General features: G+C 42.9%; 1 protein-coding gene across 1 annotated transcript; it reads left to right on the plus strand.

Annotated features, from left to right (window-relative positions):
- Window positions 1-1,937: 1,937 nt before the first annotated feature.
- On the plus strand, window positions 1,938-16,115 carry LOC112298340 (zinc finger protein 75A). Its single transcript, XM_045189642.2, is given in 9 exon segments — window positions 1,938-3,399; window positions 3,491-3,714; window positions 3,717-3,812; window positions 3,815-3,999; window positions 5,110-5,305; window positions 6,293-6,384; window positions 6,873-6,999; window positions 8,897-9,004; window positions 9,187-16,115. Coding segments are annotated over 8 exon segments (1,518 nt in total). The 5' UTR covers window positions 1,938-3,399; window positions 3,491-3,596; the 3' UTR covers window positions 9,783-16,115.
- The last annotated feature ends 1,083 nt before the right edge of the window (window positions 16,116-17,198 follow it).

The raw sequence follows: 17,198 nt of genomic DNA on the forward strand, positions 1-17,198 counted from the left end.
ACTTGCCTTTATAGCTGGCTGCTTTGCTTGTATACCTGAGCTCTCTCATAAAACTAAGGCTCACTGAGAACAGACTAGAAAGTCCTGGTCTCCTAAGAAACCCATAGTGTACCTGCTACTTTTTCATCAGCCAAGTCTAGCTTTTTGTGTGACCCCTGGTTTTCTACCCCCTTTGCTAGTGTCTCACAGGCATATAAATGAAAGAGGCAGACACAAAAGGTCACATATTGGGTTGGCCAAAAATTCTGTTTAGTTTTTTCTGTAAAATGAAAGTTACATTTTTCATTTTCACCAATAACTTTATTGATTTGGATATTTTGAAAATGTCACTTATCTCCTTGTTGATTGTTTTCAGTTAATGTCTCAATTTGATTGTTATCAACTTCAACTGGTCTACCGACTGTGGAACATTGTCCAGTGAGAAATTTCCAGCGCGAAACTTCACAAACCACTTTTGACATATTTGATCAGTCACAGCACCTTCTCCATACAACTGCACAAATCTTTTAAAAAAATTTTTAGTTGTGTTCTTACATCTTGAAGTAAGAAAGCATAATTAATAAGCTGAAAATGTTGAGTATTTTCTTCCATTTTCAATATTAAAATGGCTACACAAAAATTCATCAATTTTGATATGTATTTTTTAAATGCACGCTGATATGACAGCTGTCACAATACAATCTAACGGAATTGTTTCAAATTAAGTTAAAGACAACGAAGCACTAGTAGGGTCATCGTACGGAAAAAACCAAATGAACTTTTGGCCAACCCAGTATTTTAAGATTCCAATTCTGTGAAATGTCCAGAATAAGCAAACCCATAGAGAAGAAGGAGCAACTGTCTAATGGCTACAGGATTTACTTTGGCGGCACGGCGGTGTTTGGGAACAGTGTGATAGTACTTAATGCCACTGAATTGTTCACTTGAAAATGGCTAACTTTATGTTATGTGAATTTCACCTAAATTAAGATAATTTTCAATTAAGATTTTTTTCTTAAAAAATTGAGACAAGTAAAAACAAAAGTTTCATAAGAAAGGCAAAAGTAATAGAAATATATTGTGAACGCGATTAAGCTGGATGTGGCAGGGTGGCAGTTAATAGTTAATGTCTTAAGTACATGAAGAACTCCTATGCAGAATGTCAGGGTAAACATGTTCACATTCATACAACCGATTCTGCAGGAATAGAGCACATAGGATCCCCACCCTATTTATGTGCTATTAACTAATTTGAAATCTTGCCCCTGCTGCTGGACCCTCTAATCCATTCTCTCTCTAAATGGAATCCAGTAGATGTTTTAAAAATGTTAAGATCGTGTCCATTCCTATTAACACTCTTAAGTGGCTTCTCACAGCACACAGAATAAAATCCAAACTCCTTTTCACAGCCTGAAAAGCCCTGCACGACATGGCCCCTGCCTTCTTCCCTCACATTCTCTCCTACCATTTTTCTCCTTGATCCCGAATCTCTAAACGCAAACCCTCCCTTCTTTGTCAAACACCAAAGTCCTCCCCACCTGATGCTCTTGGAGTGTGCTGTGCCCCAGGGCTGCAGTGCTCTCCTCTCCGCTCTAGGCACAGCCAGCCAACCTCTCTCTTACATCTCGGCACAAATGTCCCTTCGAAATGTCCTTGCCCTACTACCTGTCTCCCCAGGTCATTCTCTATCAGGTCCTAGTTCATTCCTTCAGAGCACTCCACAGAAACGACTCTGACGCTTTACGGCTCACAGAGGAAGACCGGGAGAGGGTGACACCCACTGCCAAGCCACCTAGAGGCCAATCTAGGCGTGCGGTTTAGACACTCGGTGGCATTAACTCCTAGGCTGCCAGGCTGAACTGGGGCTGGAGGCCGATTCCCTCCCGCGCTCCTGGCCGGAAGCGCTCCACTTCCGCTTCCAGGAGCAGCGCGGGCACCAGACACAGGTAGGGGCCGCCTGCTGGGGCGAGAGCGGCTTGCGGACTTGTGCCCCGACCCTCTCTGCTCAGGGGCTCGCTGGGCTGTGTTCTCGGATACCAGGGCAGCGGAGGTTGCGGTTGAGACAGAGGAAGAGGGTGTGGCCTGTTAGAAACCAGCTGCCTGAGGTAAACAAGAATCGGTTGCTGTTAGGTGAGCTGCCGGAAGTTGCTGCAAGCCAGCGGGCCATTTCTCGTGGTGGACCAGCCAGAGTCTGCGGCCAGACGGTCCGGGACGAGGCCGCCCTTCCAGCTCCGGAGGCCAGTCTTTGTGCCCCTTGTGCAGATAGCTCCTGGCCTCGCAGTTGCCTATAAGAAATGTCCACGTTACCGCCTCCGCTGATGTGTTTGTTTGTTTGTTTGTTTCTTGGGCCGAGGTTAATTGCCGGAGAACCTCAGTTAAACATCAGAGTGATCACACATTCTTCTGATGTAAAAGCAGAGGACATGTCTCCGGGCCTCCTGAACCTCAGTGGGCGGCAAGAAGCCGGCCATTTGTGAATACCGTGGTCAAGTGAGGTTCACGAGGCTCTCCTTAGCCTCCCTTAGTGAAAGTCTAGAAGATTCCTGAAACGTAAAGTCAGAAGAAGGGGCAACTTAATCATCACCGGCTCCCATTGTCCTCTTTTTTTTTTTTTTTTGCGATTTGATATTTGGATAAACATTTTGTAAAGAAAGGTTGGCTGTAATTTTTCCTAGTTCAAGTAAAGAGAAAATTTAAAAAACAGGTATAAATCTGTATAGTGCCCTTCATAGGTTGCAAAGAAGTGCCAAAGAAGAATGTTGAACATCTAGTTACTTAATTGAAGGATGCTTTCTAAGAAAAAAAGTCTACTTTTTTCCTAATTACTTTCCTTCTACTGCATTCTCACTGTTTCAGCTCTCATATTTATACAAGAAAAGGAGAGTCTCAAATGTTCCACGAAGTGAAGGCTTCCATTATCAAAGAGGATGAAGGGTCATAGGAGTTGTACCCTTACTGAAAACAGAAGACTAGGGTGGTAGTTAAAATGTAAGAAAAGCTCAGAATGTTCTCCTAATCTTCTTTTGACATGGGGAAGCTGAGATAGGACATACATCAGTGAACTCTTTGGATAATCCCCAAATTCTGGAGCCAGTGGGCGCCAAGTTTTCTCACCAGCAAGGCTTTTTTTTTTTTTTTTTTTTAAGTGAGGAAGGAAGAGAGATTGAGCGAAACATCAACTTGTCCTACTCATGCATCATTGGTTGATTCTTGTATGTGCCTCAACTGGGTATCAAACCCACAACCTTGGTGTATTGGGAGGACACTGTAAGTGAGCCACCCAGCCAGGTCACACCCACCAACATTTCGTGATTTTCTTTAAAGCAGAGTCGTCATCACTTGGCAGTTGTCTTCAGTAGTAAAGTTGAAACAAAGGACAGACAGCGCCTGGCAGTGGATTGTTAAAGGGAAGGCAAGGCAGTATGTTTTTTCCTCATTTTCTCATAATAAGTAGCAAGTAGTGAAGTCTTTGTGACTTTCTTATTGATCTGCACTTTTTTTCTGTCCTCAGAGACTTAGGAAGAAGATTCTTTTTGTTCCAGACCAGACTGGGCCTCAGTTCTCAAAGGTGGTGCTGGTGGTATGTCCAGCCCAGGAGCAGACTATTCCGGAGCAGTATGATGACGGTAGGTCTGAAGGTGGCAGGGTATTAGAATCCTTAGGTCAGGGCTCTGTGGGAGACTAAGGGACCTGTGTCAGAGAGCTCCACTCAGGGTAAGAAATACAGTGCACAAGTGGTCAGTTGCAACTGGAGAGCTCTTGCCAGCCCTTCCAGAGCTTCCACTATCACGAAGCAGGTGGACCCTGTGAGGCTCTTAGCCAACTTCAGGAATTATACTGAGGCCGGAGTTCTACTCAAAAGGGCAGATCTTGGAAACTGCACTGGTACTGGAACAGTCCCTGACCATTCGGCCCAGGGATGTGGAATCCTGGATAAAGAAGCACCACGTACAGAGCACTGAGGAGGCTGTGGCCTTGGTAGACTGCTTGCAGCGTAAATCTGCTCAAATGAGAAATGGGGTGAGGAGAAAAATTCCTGATACGTAACAATGAAATAGGATGAAGGTGGATATATGGGGTGTGGGGGCACTTAATTGAGAAATAAGATGAATTAGGTCAATGATCTGTTGTTTCTTAAATGTAAGGCAGGACAAGAAACCACAGACATACAGCAATAGTCATTTCACAGATTCCGTAGACCCTGGCAGAGACTTCCATGGACTTAGAGAAAGAGTTGGGTTTTTCCCCTCTGTAGAGCAGTGTGTATTGAGGGTAATAAGCCTAGCCTGGCTTGACCTATGGGATGGGTCTTAAGTCATTAGAAACAAAATAAAGGGCAATAAAGAGTTGGAGAGAGAGGGGGAGAACAAAAAATGGAGTACACTTAGAGACAAAGGGGAGAGAAGATAAAAGGGAGGAGAAAGGAAAAAGAGAAACACAGATTTGGAAATGCCAACAGAATGGCTAAGGGATAGTGTCCCCCATGCCATGGTTAAGAGCCTCCACTGCCCCCCCTCATCCTCCCTGGATGGTCCTTGGCGCTGCTAGTGAGTGGGAATCCCTGGTACGCCTTTGGGCAGGGGACGGCACTTCAACTGGCTTCTGGCCCCCTGTGTAGAACACAGGGCAGGACACGTGTTTCGTGTCAAAATCTCTGGAGGGAGATTGGAGCCAGAATATTCCCTCTCCCTTTCTTCTCCATTTTACCCACATTCTCTGCAAAAGCCTCCCCTGGCCATGAAGAAAATATAGTTAATAGGAGAATCACATTTTTTAATCTTTTTTTAAAAGTGTAAGACAAGAAATCACTGCAGCAGGGATCTAAGTGAAGAGAGAAAGGCTGTCAAGACAGGAAGAGAACAGGCGGCCTGCACCCTGCTAGTGGTCTGCGCTGGGCTCTGTGCAGAAGAGGGGTGGGGGCTGCTGTGTAGAAGGGCTGGCAGTAGCCACATCTTTTTTCCTTTTATCCTAAATTTCCCAGATTTTGTGGAAAATTGGTGGCCCATTTTGTGTAGTCTCTTTGTCAGTTCTCTCACACTTCCCATGATCTGGACTCTGTTTTTCCTCCCTCTACCACAAGCCCCCAAGCCTAAAGTAAGTTCTGGTAACCAGGTTGGGAATTATTTCTAGGTTGCAGTCCGTGTGCTGGGAAAGGAGGCAGTGCTCTTGGGAGAAACAGCAGAGACCCCAGGCTTCACACTGAAGCCAGCAGAGGCCCCGCCAGTGGGCAGGTCCCAGGATGAAGAAATGTGGAATGCATATCAGGATCTACAGCAACAGCTGAGCAGGAGTACTCATAAAGAAGCTGAGCCTGTGTGTGAGAGGGGTAAGGAGCTTTGTGACAATTTCTGCTGGGAGAGCTGTGATAGTAATTTGTTCAGCCAGAACATTGTGAGCATTTTCTGGATGTCCAGCCCTGTGGGTGTGCAAATGCAGCCCTGTCCCCACACACAGGTGGCCTTAGAATAGACCAGCTGTGGGTGAAGGTGGGGGTTGGCCTAAGCTACAGAAATACCCAAACCAGAGGACCCTGGAAATAACACCATGAACATTGTTCTTTAGAAAAGTGGAAAGGAGCCCTGGCTGGGTAGCTCAGTTTGTTGGAGTGCCGTCCTGATATGCCAAAGTTGTGGGTTTGATCCCAGGTCAGGGCACGTACAAGAAGCAACTAATGAATATATAAATAGGTGGAACAGCAAGTTGATGTTTCTCTCTCTCTCTCTCTCTCTCTCTTCCTTTTCCCTTCCTCTCTCTCTAAAATCATGTATCGGAAAGATAGTAAATGATAAACAATACATCTACTCTACACTGGAGTCAGTGAGTATTTAATTTTCAAATCTGTTACATTTTTCTTTAACTCAGAACTATTTATGTTAATGAGAGGAAAATAAGAAGGGGTTTTGTTTTATTAATTTTCTTTTGAAAACTGGGGGACCTGTTCTGGGGATTGATAGATACTTAGTCCTTATTAACAATGATAAGGCCATGTATGGGTCCCACACACACTTGTAAAGGTTTCCCATCTACTGAAAAAGTCAAGATCATCTGTATTTCAGAAAGAAGCTCAGGAGGTGCATAGAAGTGAAACAAATTTCTTTTTTCTTTTAAATTTTTATTCATTGATTTTCAGAGAGAGACGGAGACATTGAGATGTTTTGCTACTTATTTATGCCATCTTTGGTTGATTCTTGTATGTGCCCTGACCAGAAACCAAACCCGCAGTCTTGGCATATCAGGATGATGCTCTCAAGCAACTGAACTACCCAGCCAGAGCAAAAGTGAGAAATTTCTTACGGCTCTTTTCTACCCGTAGCAGTGCCTGCTCACCCGATCCAAGACTTTCCTGAGCAAACAAACACGAAAGGTTGGACAGTGACGCCTGAGCGCTTCTTGCCTGAGTCCCAGGTGAGCTGTGCTTTTGAGCTGTTTAGGGCTGCCTTTCCCTGCTGCCCGTGACCCACACTGCCCAGCAGGTCCTCACAGGTGTGTTAGCCCAGATGTTCTCCCTGGGGAGCTGGACACCTCCCAGGCTGTTTGCTGATCCCTTGCCTCCTTCCTTGCTGCCTCCTCAATTAAAACAAACAAAACAAAACACGTGCTGGGCTTTGGCCAAGTAGCTTAATTGGTTAGAGTGTCATCCCAATACGTCAAGGTTGTGGGTGTGATCCCTGGTCAGGGCACGAACAAGATGCACCAGTGAGTGCATAACTAGGTGAAACAACAAATCAGTGTTTCTCTCTCTCCCTTCCTCTCTCTCTTTCTAAAATCAGTCAATAAAAAAATTTTTTTAATGTGTTGTTCATTCCTTTGGCCTACCGTGCTGTTCATGGGCTGGATGTGAGGGCTGCTTCTGGAGTGGCCAATACTAAACTGAAGCCCATTCTCTTCCTTAGAGCTTGTTGACATTTGAAGAAGTGGCCGTGTATTTTTCCCAGGAGGAATGGGAGTTACTGGATCCCAGTCAGAAGGCTCTCTACAGTGATGTAATGCAGGAAAACTATGAGACTGTCATCTTTTTAGGTAAAGGTTCTCCCTTCCCTTTGTGTAGAAGTTGAGTAGTCTGTCCTGTGTTTTACTCACTGGGAATGCACCCCCGTGAGAGAGTCTGTTTCAGTAGCTCGTTGGTTCACAACCTGATGGTGTGGGTAGGGGAAGGGTGAATGCAGATCACTTGGGAGCTTTTTGCAAGTACACCTTCCTTTGCTGCATAGAATTCTTGATCTCTTTTCCCTCTTCCCCCACAAACCTGCTCTTCTCATATCTTTCTCTACTCAGGAAAGGGCACCTCAATTCACCCAGTTGCTCGGCAAGAAAAATATCATTTACTCTGTTCGTGCCGTCGTATCCCACTGCTAATGCATCACTAGTCCTTTGGACTCCACACTCACAGTATAGTCTGAGTCCAGCCACGCCTCATCCTTTCGTGCTGTTAATACCCAAGCCTAAGCCCTCTCTAACCAGGTCTACTTCAGTAGCTTTCTAACTGGCCCTTCCTGCCATCAGTCTTGCCTTCCCATAGTTTGTTTTCTACATAGCAGCCAGAGTCTTTTAAAACCTGACCAGATCATAACATTTCCCTGTTTCAAAACCTTATGATGACTTCTCATCCATTCAGAATAAAATCAACCCTCTTTACCAAGGCTCCTAGAACCCGCTAGATCTGGCCTCTATTACCTCTTTGCCTTCAACTCCCGACAGTAGTGCCTCAGTTCTCTTTAGCCACGGCAGTCTTATTGCTGTCGTTGGCACTTGCCATGCTCATTTCTGTTTTCTGCTTCCCTCTACCTGGCACACTTTTCTGCCACATGGAAAAACTCACTTTTAGGTCTGCTCAAATATCACATTCTCAGAGAGGTCTTCCACACAGCCTTATTTCAAATAGCTTCACAGAAGAGAATTTTAAATGCTCTCTTATCCTGCTTTAGATTCTTCCCAACATTTCATTTGATTATTGATGCTTGATTGTCTCACTGTCCCAGTAGAAGATAAGTTGTCTGAGATCAGGGAACTTTGGCCTGTGTATCACTATATCCCTAGTTCAGAGAGAGTCTGGCACACCATAGCCACTCACTTCACATGTTGGAAGACTGAATGATGAATACTTCCCATATTTGCTACTTTGTAGTTACAAAAAGTCCACTAAGTGATTCTGATCTGTTTCATCCAACAGGATGTGAAGCAATGAGCTATGGAAGTGGTACAAATACTAGTCTAGTACCTGGTGCGCTCAGCTGCTAAATAAAAAGTTAGTATAATTATGACAGGAATCACTTATCCGTATGATTCCCTACCCGCTGACCTTCACATTGGTGCTACTAACCAAGTTTTATTCAGGGTGAGACCTAAAGAGTTAATAAGACCAACCTGTATTCCCTGCAACCTCTGGAGCTTTATTCCAACTTGGTCAAGTGTGGGGTTATTGGTGGCAGAACATAGGGAATATGCAGAAGATTCCCATGCCCTATGTCCTTTTCATTGACCAAGCTAGGTTTATTTCCTATTTTTCCTCACCCAAGTGTATGTTTATTGATTTTTAGAGAGAGAGAAAGGCAGAGAGAGAGAGAGAGAAACATCAATTGGGCACCTCTCGCATGCACCCTGACTGGGAACCAAACCCGCAATCCAGGCATATGCCCTGCCCGGGGATCAAATTCATAACCCCCTGGTGCACAGGACAACACTCAACCAACTGACCCTCCCAGTCAATGCAAAACTAGGTTTATTTCTTAATCTCCACTTCGCATATTCACTTATAAATGCTCTATAGTGTGAAGCTGATACCTGATGTGCGAGTCTATCCATTTAACCATTTGCGGTAACAAACTATAAAAGTGTTTCTTGCTGTTCCTGAAATAGTCTATAATTAGTGGACATTGTTAAGTTAGCAGTCCTTGACCTCAGTTTTTTCATTTCACAGCCATGTTTGTGCACCTCAAACCTAAAGCGATCTTTCTAGAGCAACGAAAAGAGTCCTGGGTTCAAGGATCCATGGAGTTCGTGGACAGCCCTGGAGAGCTGCCTCTAGGTAAATACACGTGTGCCTTAATAGGAACAGGAGAAATGGGCCTTAATAGGAACCTTTGCGAGAACTTAAAGATTCTGTTTATCTATATTTTAAAATCAAGTGATCATTAAATTTTTATCTCTATTCCTGAGGTTTTCTTGCTCTGCCTTATAGTTGGTTGATTTTTATGATTATTTCAACAGGATTAAAGCTCAGCAATGATGCTGAAAATCATCAATCTGTGTGCCTTCCTGACTTAGAAATGCAAACACCAGGAGACATAGTTTCAAAAACGAACAGAGTAAAGGTTCCCCAGAAGACAGCAATCAAAGAAAATCATGGTGAAATGCACAGGGTGGGGAAATGGCACCAAGATTTTTCAGTGAAGGAAAGAGAGAAGCTTTCGGCCTGGAGACAAGAGCTGCTGACACTTATGGATCGTCACAAGAAGGAACGTGCAGCAGAGAAGTCTTTTAAATGCCAGGAATGTGGGAAAAGCTTCAGAGTCAGCTCTGACCTTATTAAGCACCAAAGAATTCACACTGAAGAGAAACCATATAAATGCCCACAGTGTGATAAGAGGTTTAGATGGAGTTCAGATCTTAATAAGCACTTCACATCACATCAAGGATTGAAACCATATAAATGCTCATGGTGTGGGAAGAGCTTTGGTCAAACTTCAAATCTCCACACACACCAAAGAACTCACACTGGAGAGAAGCCCTTTACATGTTATGAATGTGGAAAAAAATTTAGTCAGAACTCTCATCTTATTAAACACCGGAGAACCCACTTGTAGCCTATGCACGAGAATCTTCAGCGTGCATTCAAACCTTCCACCAGAATTCCATTGTCCAGTGTCCTCAGTCTGAAGAATTTTACTAAGTGGAGCTTTACCCTCAAGTTTATGGAAAATGCAAATTTATGAAGCATGGAAAGTTTTTCATCAGTGGAAAATTTGGGGATATAAACGTTTCACAGAAAGGAATTAAGTAGGACTCTGCAGGGGATGCGTTAGTAGTCATATTATTTACTGTTTTTACTTAAACCTTCAGGGAATTTCTTAGCAAAAGGTGTTTAAAGAACATTCTGAGGAAAAAATCTGTAGCATGGTCTTTTGAAACAATAACATCCTTGTTTTATTGCATACCATTACTTCAGGGTAGTAGTATTATCAATTTCAGTAGTATCAGGATAAAGATGAAGTCTAATGTAAAATTTTCCAAGAACCAGATTGGATTTTCTTCCTCTCTCCTGTCATTGGACATCACGTGAGTTCCTTCTTAAACTTTTTAAGCTACTTTAGCTTTTGAATCCTATTAGCACAATTTTTCTGTAATGAAATCACATTTACTTCACAAGTAGGGAATCTACTGGATAACTAATAATATCTTATACCTCTCATTGGTGGTGTTTGAAAAAGGAAAACATTTCTAATGAGATCATATGGAAACAGGTTGGAAATTTTAGCCATGGAATCTTAGATGTAAAGAAGAATTTTCTGCAATAACACTATAAACTGTTTCCTTCCCTCACAAAATAAATAGGATAAAACAGTCATAAAAGTTAGCACTTTCCCAAGGCCCAAAAGAAAATTAATTGGAGTTCAGGATCAACTTCTCAGGGTTTTGTTGTTTCCTTATTAATTTGGCTTTAAAAAAATTCTTACCCAAGGATATGTTTATTGATTTTAGAGAGAGAGGAAAGGGGAGGGGGAGAGAGAAACATTGATGGGTTATTTCCTGTATGCACACCAACTGGGGATTAAACCTACAACCTAGGTATGTGCCCTGACTGGGAATTGAACCTGTGACCTTTTGGCGTACCAGATGACTTTCCAGCCAACTGACCCACCTGGCCAGGACTGGCTTTTGTTTAAGAATAAGGAAAGAGTCATGTTTGGGAATTAGATGGTACTGTATCTATTTCTAGCTTGTGAAACATTCCTGTTTTCTAATTGGTTACTGAAACACTCTTAAGTCTCCAATTTCTATGAAATAGAGAAAACACTCGCCTCGGTTGATATGGAGATTACAGGGATTGATGAAAGAAAAGCAATAGCAGGTGCAGCAGATGCTCAGTCAATGTGCATTTCTTCCAGTTTTCCCTGCTCCCCAGATATGTTGGGCAGACTGACTACATTGAAGGAGCAGATGCATTTGTGGTTCTTGCAGCCCCTTTCAGGAGCTGAGCCCTGGTGGTGAGGGTTATGCTGATTTGATCATTGCCAGCTGTGAATCTCTAGTCTGCATAGCTCTCACCCAACAGCCTCAGCCTTAGACTCCTGGGACTCTGTCTCTTCTCCCAAGATGCATGTGGATTTTTTCCTGGCACTATTCATTCATTTAATTTGATGAGGGCCCATTATGTTTTTCTAGCCTACGAACAGTACTTTCTTAATCAGATCAAGTTCCTTATCCTTACCCTGTTCTTACAGTCAGATCCATGCTCTGCTCCCATCTACAGCCTGAGGAACAAAGAACTTAAGGGTGCACTGAGGAAGTTTCTAGGTGGCTGAGGAGACACATGAATAGGGCTAATAGAGAAGCCCTTGCTTTTCTTTTCTTTTTTTTTTCCTTGGTTGATTCTAAGTAGTAGCCAGGGTTGAGAACTCTGCTCTTAATGAATATATCTGTTTTGGGAAAACATCCATTTTTATCCCCTTCCTTCTCCTAGATTTACATATTTTGAATTTAGTTATTGATCTCTGAGCAGAGGTGGGAAACACCAGACATCAGATACGTACAGATATCTGTATTTTTTCCTTTAGGTTAATTGGAATACAATGAATCTTTTTTTCTTCAAGTATATTGTATTGATTATGCTACTACAGTTTTCCCAATTTTTCCCCTGTTATCCCCCCTCCTCCCTACACCCCCCAGCCCTCCAGCATTTCCCCACTCTTAGTTCATGTTGATGGGTTGTACATATAAGTTCTTTGAATTCTCTGTTTCCTATACCATTCTTAACCTCTCCCTATTTTATGCCTACTAATTATGCTTCTTATTCCCTGTGCCGTTCCCCACCATTCCTCTCCTCCTCCCTACTGAAAACCCTCCATGTGATGTCCATTTCTCTGATTCTGTTCCTGTTCTAGTTTGCTTAGTTTTTGTTTTTATTGTTTTTTTTTTTTTTAGGTTCAGTTGTTGATAGTTGTGAATTTGTCATTTTACTGTTCATAGTTTTTGATCTTCTTCAATTTCTTATATAAGTCCCTTTAACATTCTATATAATAAGGGCTTGATGATTATGAACTCCTTCAACTTGACCTTATCTGGAAAGCACTTTATCTGACCTTCCATTCTAAATGGTGGCTTTGTTGGAGAGAGTAATATTGGATGTAGGTCCTTGCTTTTCATGACTTCAAATACTTCTTTCCAGCCCCTTCTTGCCTGTAAGGTTTCTTTTGAGAAATCAGCTGACAGTCTTGTGGGCACTCCTTTGTAGGTAACTCTCTCCTTTCCTCTTGCTGCTTTTAAGATTCTCTCTTTATCTTTGATTTTGGGTAACTTGATGATGTGCCTTAGTATGTTCCTCTTTGGGTCCAACTTTTTTGGGACTGTCTGGGCTTCCTGGACTTCTTGGAATTCTGTTTCCTTTGCCAGATTGGGGAAGTTTTCCTTCATTATTTGTTCAAGTAAGTTTTCAATCTCTTGCTCTTGTTCTTCTCCTTCTGGCACCCCTATGATTCTGATATTGGAATGTTTAAAGATGTCCTAGAGGTTCCTAAGCCTCTCCTCATTTTTTTCAGTTCTTGTTTCTTCATTCCATTCTGGTTGAATGTTTATTTCTTCCTTCTGGTCCAAATTATTGCTTTGAGTCCTGGTTTCCTTCCTGTCACTGTTGGTTCCCTGAATATTTTGCTTTATTTCACTTTGGGTATCTTTCATTTGTTCTTTCATTTGTTCTTTCATTTTTTGACCGAGCTCAATCCGTTCTGTGAGCATTTTGATTACCAGGGCTTTAAACTCTCCATCAGGTAGGTTGGCTATCTCCTTGTCTCTTAGCTCTCTTTCTGGAGTTTTGCTCTGTTCTTTCATTTGGGCCATATTTCTTTGACTCAACACAACTGTTAAGTTGTAAAGGGGCGGGGCCTTAGGTATTCACCTGGGCGGGGCAACCCTCTTTGCTGTGTTGTGTCACTGTCTGTGGGGACAGGATCAGACAGGGAACAATGCAGCTCGCCTGATCAGAGTAGCTCCACTTTCCAATTAACTCTCGTGTGAGACTGGGAGTTTCTCCCACCAAGGCAACTCCCTGCTGTAGTCCACCATCAGTTCTGAGTCTCAGTTTCCTGTTCAGCCAGCCCCCGCCATGCTGTGGGTCCTTTCAGGAAGCCCCACCCACGTGGTCCACTGCCTTGCTGTGGGTTCTCTCCATCTGCCAGGTCTGGTTGGTCTAGTTGACCGTTTCTTTTAATTCCTTGGTTGTCAGAGTTCCATGCAGTTTAATTTTCTGGCACTTCTGGTTGTATATTGTTTTTAGATTGGTTGTTATCCTCCTTTTGGTTGTTCGAGGAAGTGAAAGATTTCTACCTACACCTTCATCTTGGCCGGAAGTAGAAGCCCTTGCTTTTCACAATCAGACTCTCCTAACTTTCTTTCCTGTCAGTATAGTGTGGAAGAAAGCCTTGAGAAATGAATTGTTCTCACGCATGAGTCTGGCGAAAGGAAGGGCAACAAGGGAAGAATTGTTCACCCTGCCATGACCGGCAAGCTGGCATTCAGGCTTATCTTGGAGGCACTCCACCAAGAACTGAACAATCTTGCTTGTTCCCTGAAATTCACTAGAGGCATGGTACGGCCTTGGTTATGTATACACTTGAGCCTAACCTTGCTGGGAGTGTATGTGATTGATAGCAGTTGCTTTTTGCGTTGAATGCATTGCTATCCACCCTCATTCTTCTCCTGCTCAATAAATATGATGAGAAAATCCAGCTCGGGGCTCTTCAGCCTGATGCTGCTGACTTCTCTGCTTCTCATCTTATCATCCAGATCAGCAATTGGTCTTTGTTTGCCAGCATTCACACTGCAACGGTATAGCCATCTAGTTACCTTGCACTCTGAATAGGGAGGCAGCAAGATAACCCTAGAAAGTTCATGACACTAGGACCCAAGACACTTGAACATTTTGTTGTATTCTGCAACTATAGTAGTCAGTGGATCTCTCTGGTACTGTTTGGCCATCCATAAAATGAATATAATAGCTGGCAGGTATATTATAAAGATCAAAGTAGATAATCCATATAGGTATGCTTAGATTAAATTGCTCAGTGTTATACTTAATCAAAGATCAATATATAACCTACAGAGCTGTATCAATCTATTTCACTTTTCATCTCCTGCCATTTATATCCTGATGGACTACTTTGCCTTCATTGTGCAACAAAGAGTCTTCAGAAATTACTGAGGGATGAAGGAGGGCAGAATAAAGGCAGAGAGACCATGTAGAAACTTCCACTATTCTTTTTCTAATACTGCACAACCTAATCCATTAGCTCCCTCTTGAATATATATCCAGAATATCACAGTGTAGACTAACAGACATGAAAATTAAGGAAAGTGTTTCCCATATTAAAAGGGAAATTATGCCCTGGCCAGTGTGGCTTGGGTGGAGCATTGTCCCATAGCCAAAAGGCTGTGGATTAAATCCCCCGTCCAGCGTGTACAGAAAGCAGCCAATCAATGTGTCTCTCTCACTTCAATGTTTCTCTGTCTCCCTTCAATGTTTCTCTCTCTCCCTTCCTCTCTGGAAACAATGAAAAATGTCCTCAGGTAAGGATGGAAAAAATAAAAAGGAAATGATTGTAGATTGAAAATGTTACAGTACATGCCTTAATGTACTCCTTGAGTACATTAAGGAGTTTTTTCTTCTTTGTAAATAATTTTTTTAAATCCTCACCCAAGAATACGAGATCTGAAAAAGTCCAGCCTTTGTTAATATAATGAGAACAGTTTGCACAACATTGACGTAACCTGGCAGCCCAGGAGAGTGGACTGGAATGCACATGCATGAACAATGATGACTTCACTGTACTAGTCAGTGGAGGCAGTAAACACTGTTGAGTGAGCATGTGTACTCTGTGGCTGTCGCATTAAAAATGACTGAGTGAGCAGGGCAACGAATCTGCATCAGAGTTTGCATTAAGATTGATCATTACTCCGTGGAAACTAATGAATGATTCAGAAGGCTTTTCAGGATGATACAATGAGTACAGCACAAATGCTTCAAAGATAGCTGCAAATCTGTTAACAGTGATCCATGTCTGGAAAGCCCGCAACCAGAACACCTGGGAATGTTGAACATGTATGGGCTGCAGTCAACAAAGATTGGCCACATACGGTGCAAGAACTACGAGTAGAAGCTGATCTGGGGATTCTAGAAACTACTGTGTCTGAGAATTTGATACAGGATCTTGGCATGAAATATGCTGTGGCAAAATTTGTTCCATGGCTTCTGAGCAGAAGGAACATCATGCTGCATGTTGCTAATGACTTGATTCAAACCGCTACCAATGAACCAGATTCCCTCAAAAAGGTCATAACCAGAGATGAATTGTGGGTCAATGGCTATGATCTGGAAACAAAGGCCCAGTCATCCCAATGGGAGTCGCCTGGCTCTCCATGGCCAAAGAAGGTGCAATAAAATCACAGCAAGATCAAAACCATGTTAACTGTTTGATTGGGAAGGTGTTGTCCATCACAAGTACGCTTCTCCGGGCCAAACAGTTAATAAGGAGTACTACCTCAATGTTCTTTGTCAGTTGACAGATGCAATATGATGAAAACAGCTATGGGCAACTGGTGATTGGCAGCTTCATCACGACAATGTGCCCACTCATGCATCATGTCTCATGAAGAGTTTTGGCAACACATCAAATCACCCAGGTGACTCAGCCTCCATTCAGCCCAGATTTGGCGCCCTGTGACTTCTGCCTTTTCCCAAAACTAAAATATCTTCCTTTGAAAGGGAAGATATTTCAGATTGTTGATGAGATTCAGGAAAATACAACAGGATGGCTGATGGCAATTGGGAAACCTGTGTGAGGTCCCGAGGTGCCTACTTTGAAGGGGACTGAGGAAACATATATACAGTGTTTCTTCTTAAATAAATGTCTCTATTTTTCACATTACATGGCTGGATACTTTATGGATAGACCATGTTGTATGTTTATTGATTTTAGAGAGAGAGAGGAAAAGAGAAAGAGAAACATCATGCCTCCTGTATACACCCAATCAGGGATCAAACACACAACCTAGGTATGTGCCTTGACCAGGAATTGAACCTGCACCTTTTTGGTGTACTGGAGGATACTCCAGCCAACTGAGCCACCCATCCAGGGCAGAGCAGGTTTTTTTGTTTGCTTTTTAAAGATGAGGTCAGTATATTGAAACGAAAACTTTAAGATACAGTAAATGGGCAAAATTACAGATTAAGGTCCAGAAAACTATACACTAATATTCATTTCGTCTAAGAGGGAATGCAACTTTTTAGGTAAGAGATGGCGAGACTTCTTTTTTTTAAGATTTTATTTATTTTTAGACAGAGGGCAAGGGAGGGAGAAAGAGAGGGAGAGAAACATTGATGTATGGTTGCCTCTCACACACCCCATACTGGGGACCAGGCCCGCAGCCCAGGCATGTGCCCTGACCTGGAATCGGACCAGCAACCCTTTGATTTACCAGCCTGCACTCAATCCACTGAGCCACACCAGCTAGGGCTACAAGACTTTATTTTTAAGTGTGAATGTTTTTGTAGCACCTACGTAATATTAATAAGAACAGGGAAAAACATTGGGTTAGTAATGAGTTTTAGTCTCACTTTTGACATTAGACACTTAAATTTTGTCTCAGGTTCCTCATTTGGAGGGTGAAAATCATAAAACTTCTGAGGTTGAGTTAGTATGTACGTGTTTGGAACTGTGATAAGCACACAAGCATTACATTTCATTATTTTTGCGCCTGTAACTCAGTGTGGGCCCAACTAGGAATGGTCTGAGGACCTATCCGAGTAGCGGAAGTGGAAGCATCCTGCAACCAGAACACCAATAAACTAATAGAAGATATAACAAATGCCGAGACCGAGGGCTGATCAGTCTCAACAGTGGTTTTGGTCTCAGAGACCCTTTGTGGATGCTGTCCACTCTTTGGCCAGGAGTGCTGTCAGTGAGAGGAAGGTGGAAACAGGTGGGGGAAGGCGGAAATGGGTAGGGATG

Source organism: Desmodus rotundus, chromosome 1 (genome assembly GCF_022682495.2).
Source record: "Desmodus rotundus isolate HL8 chromosome 1, HLdesRot8A.1, whole genome shotgun sequence".
Classification (NCBI taxonomy): Eukaryota; Metazoa; Chordata; class Mammalia; order Chiroptera; family Phyllostomidae; genus Desmodus; species Desmodus rotundus.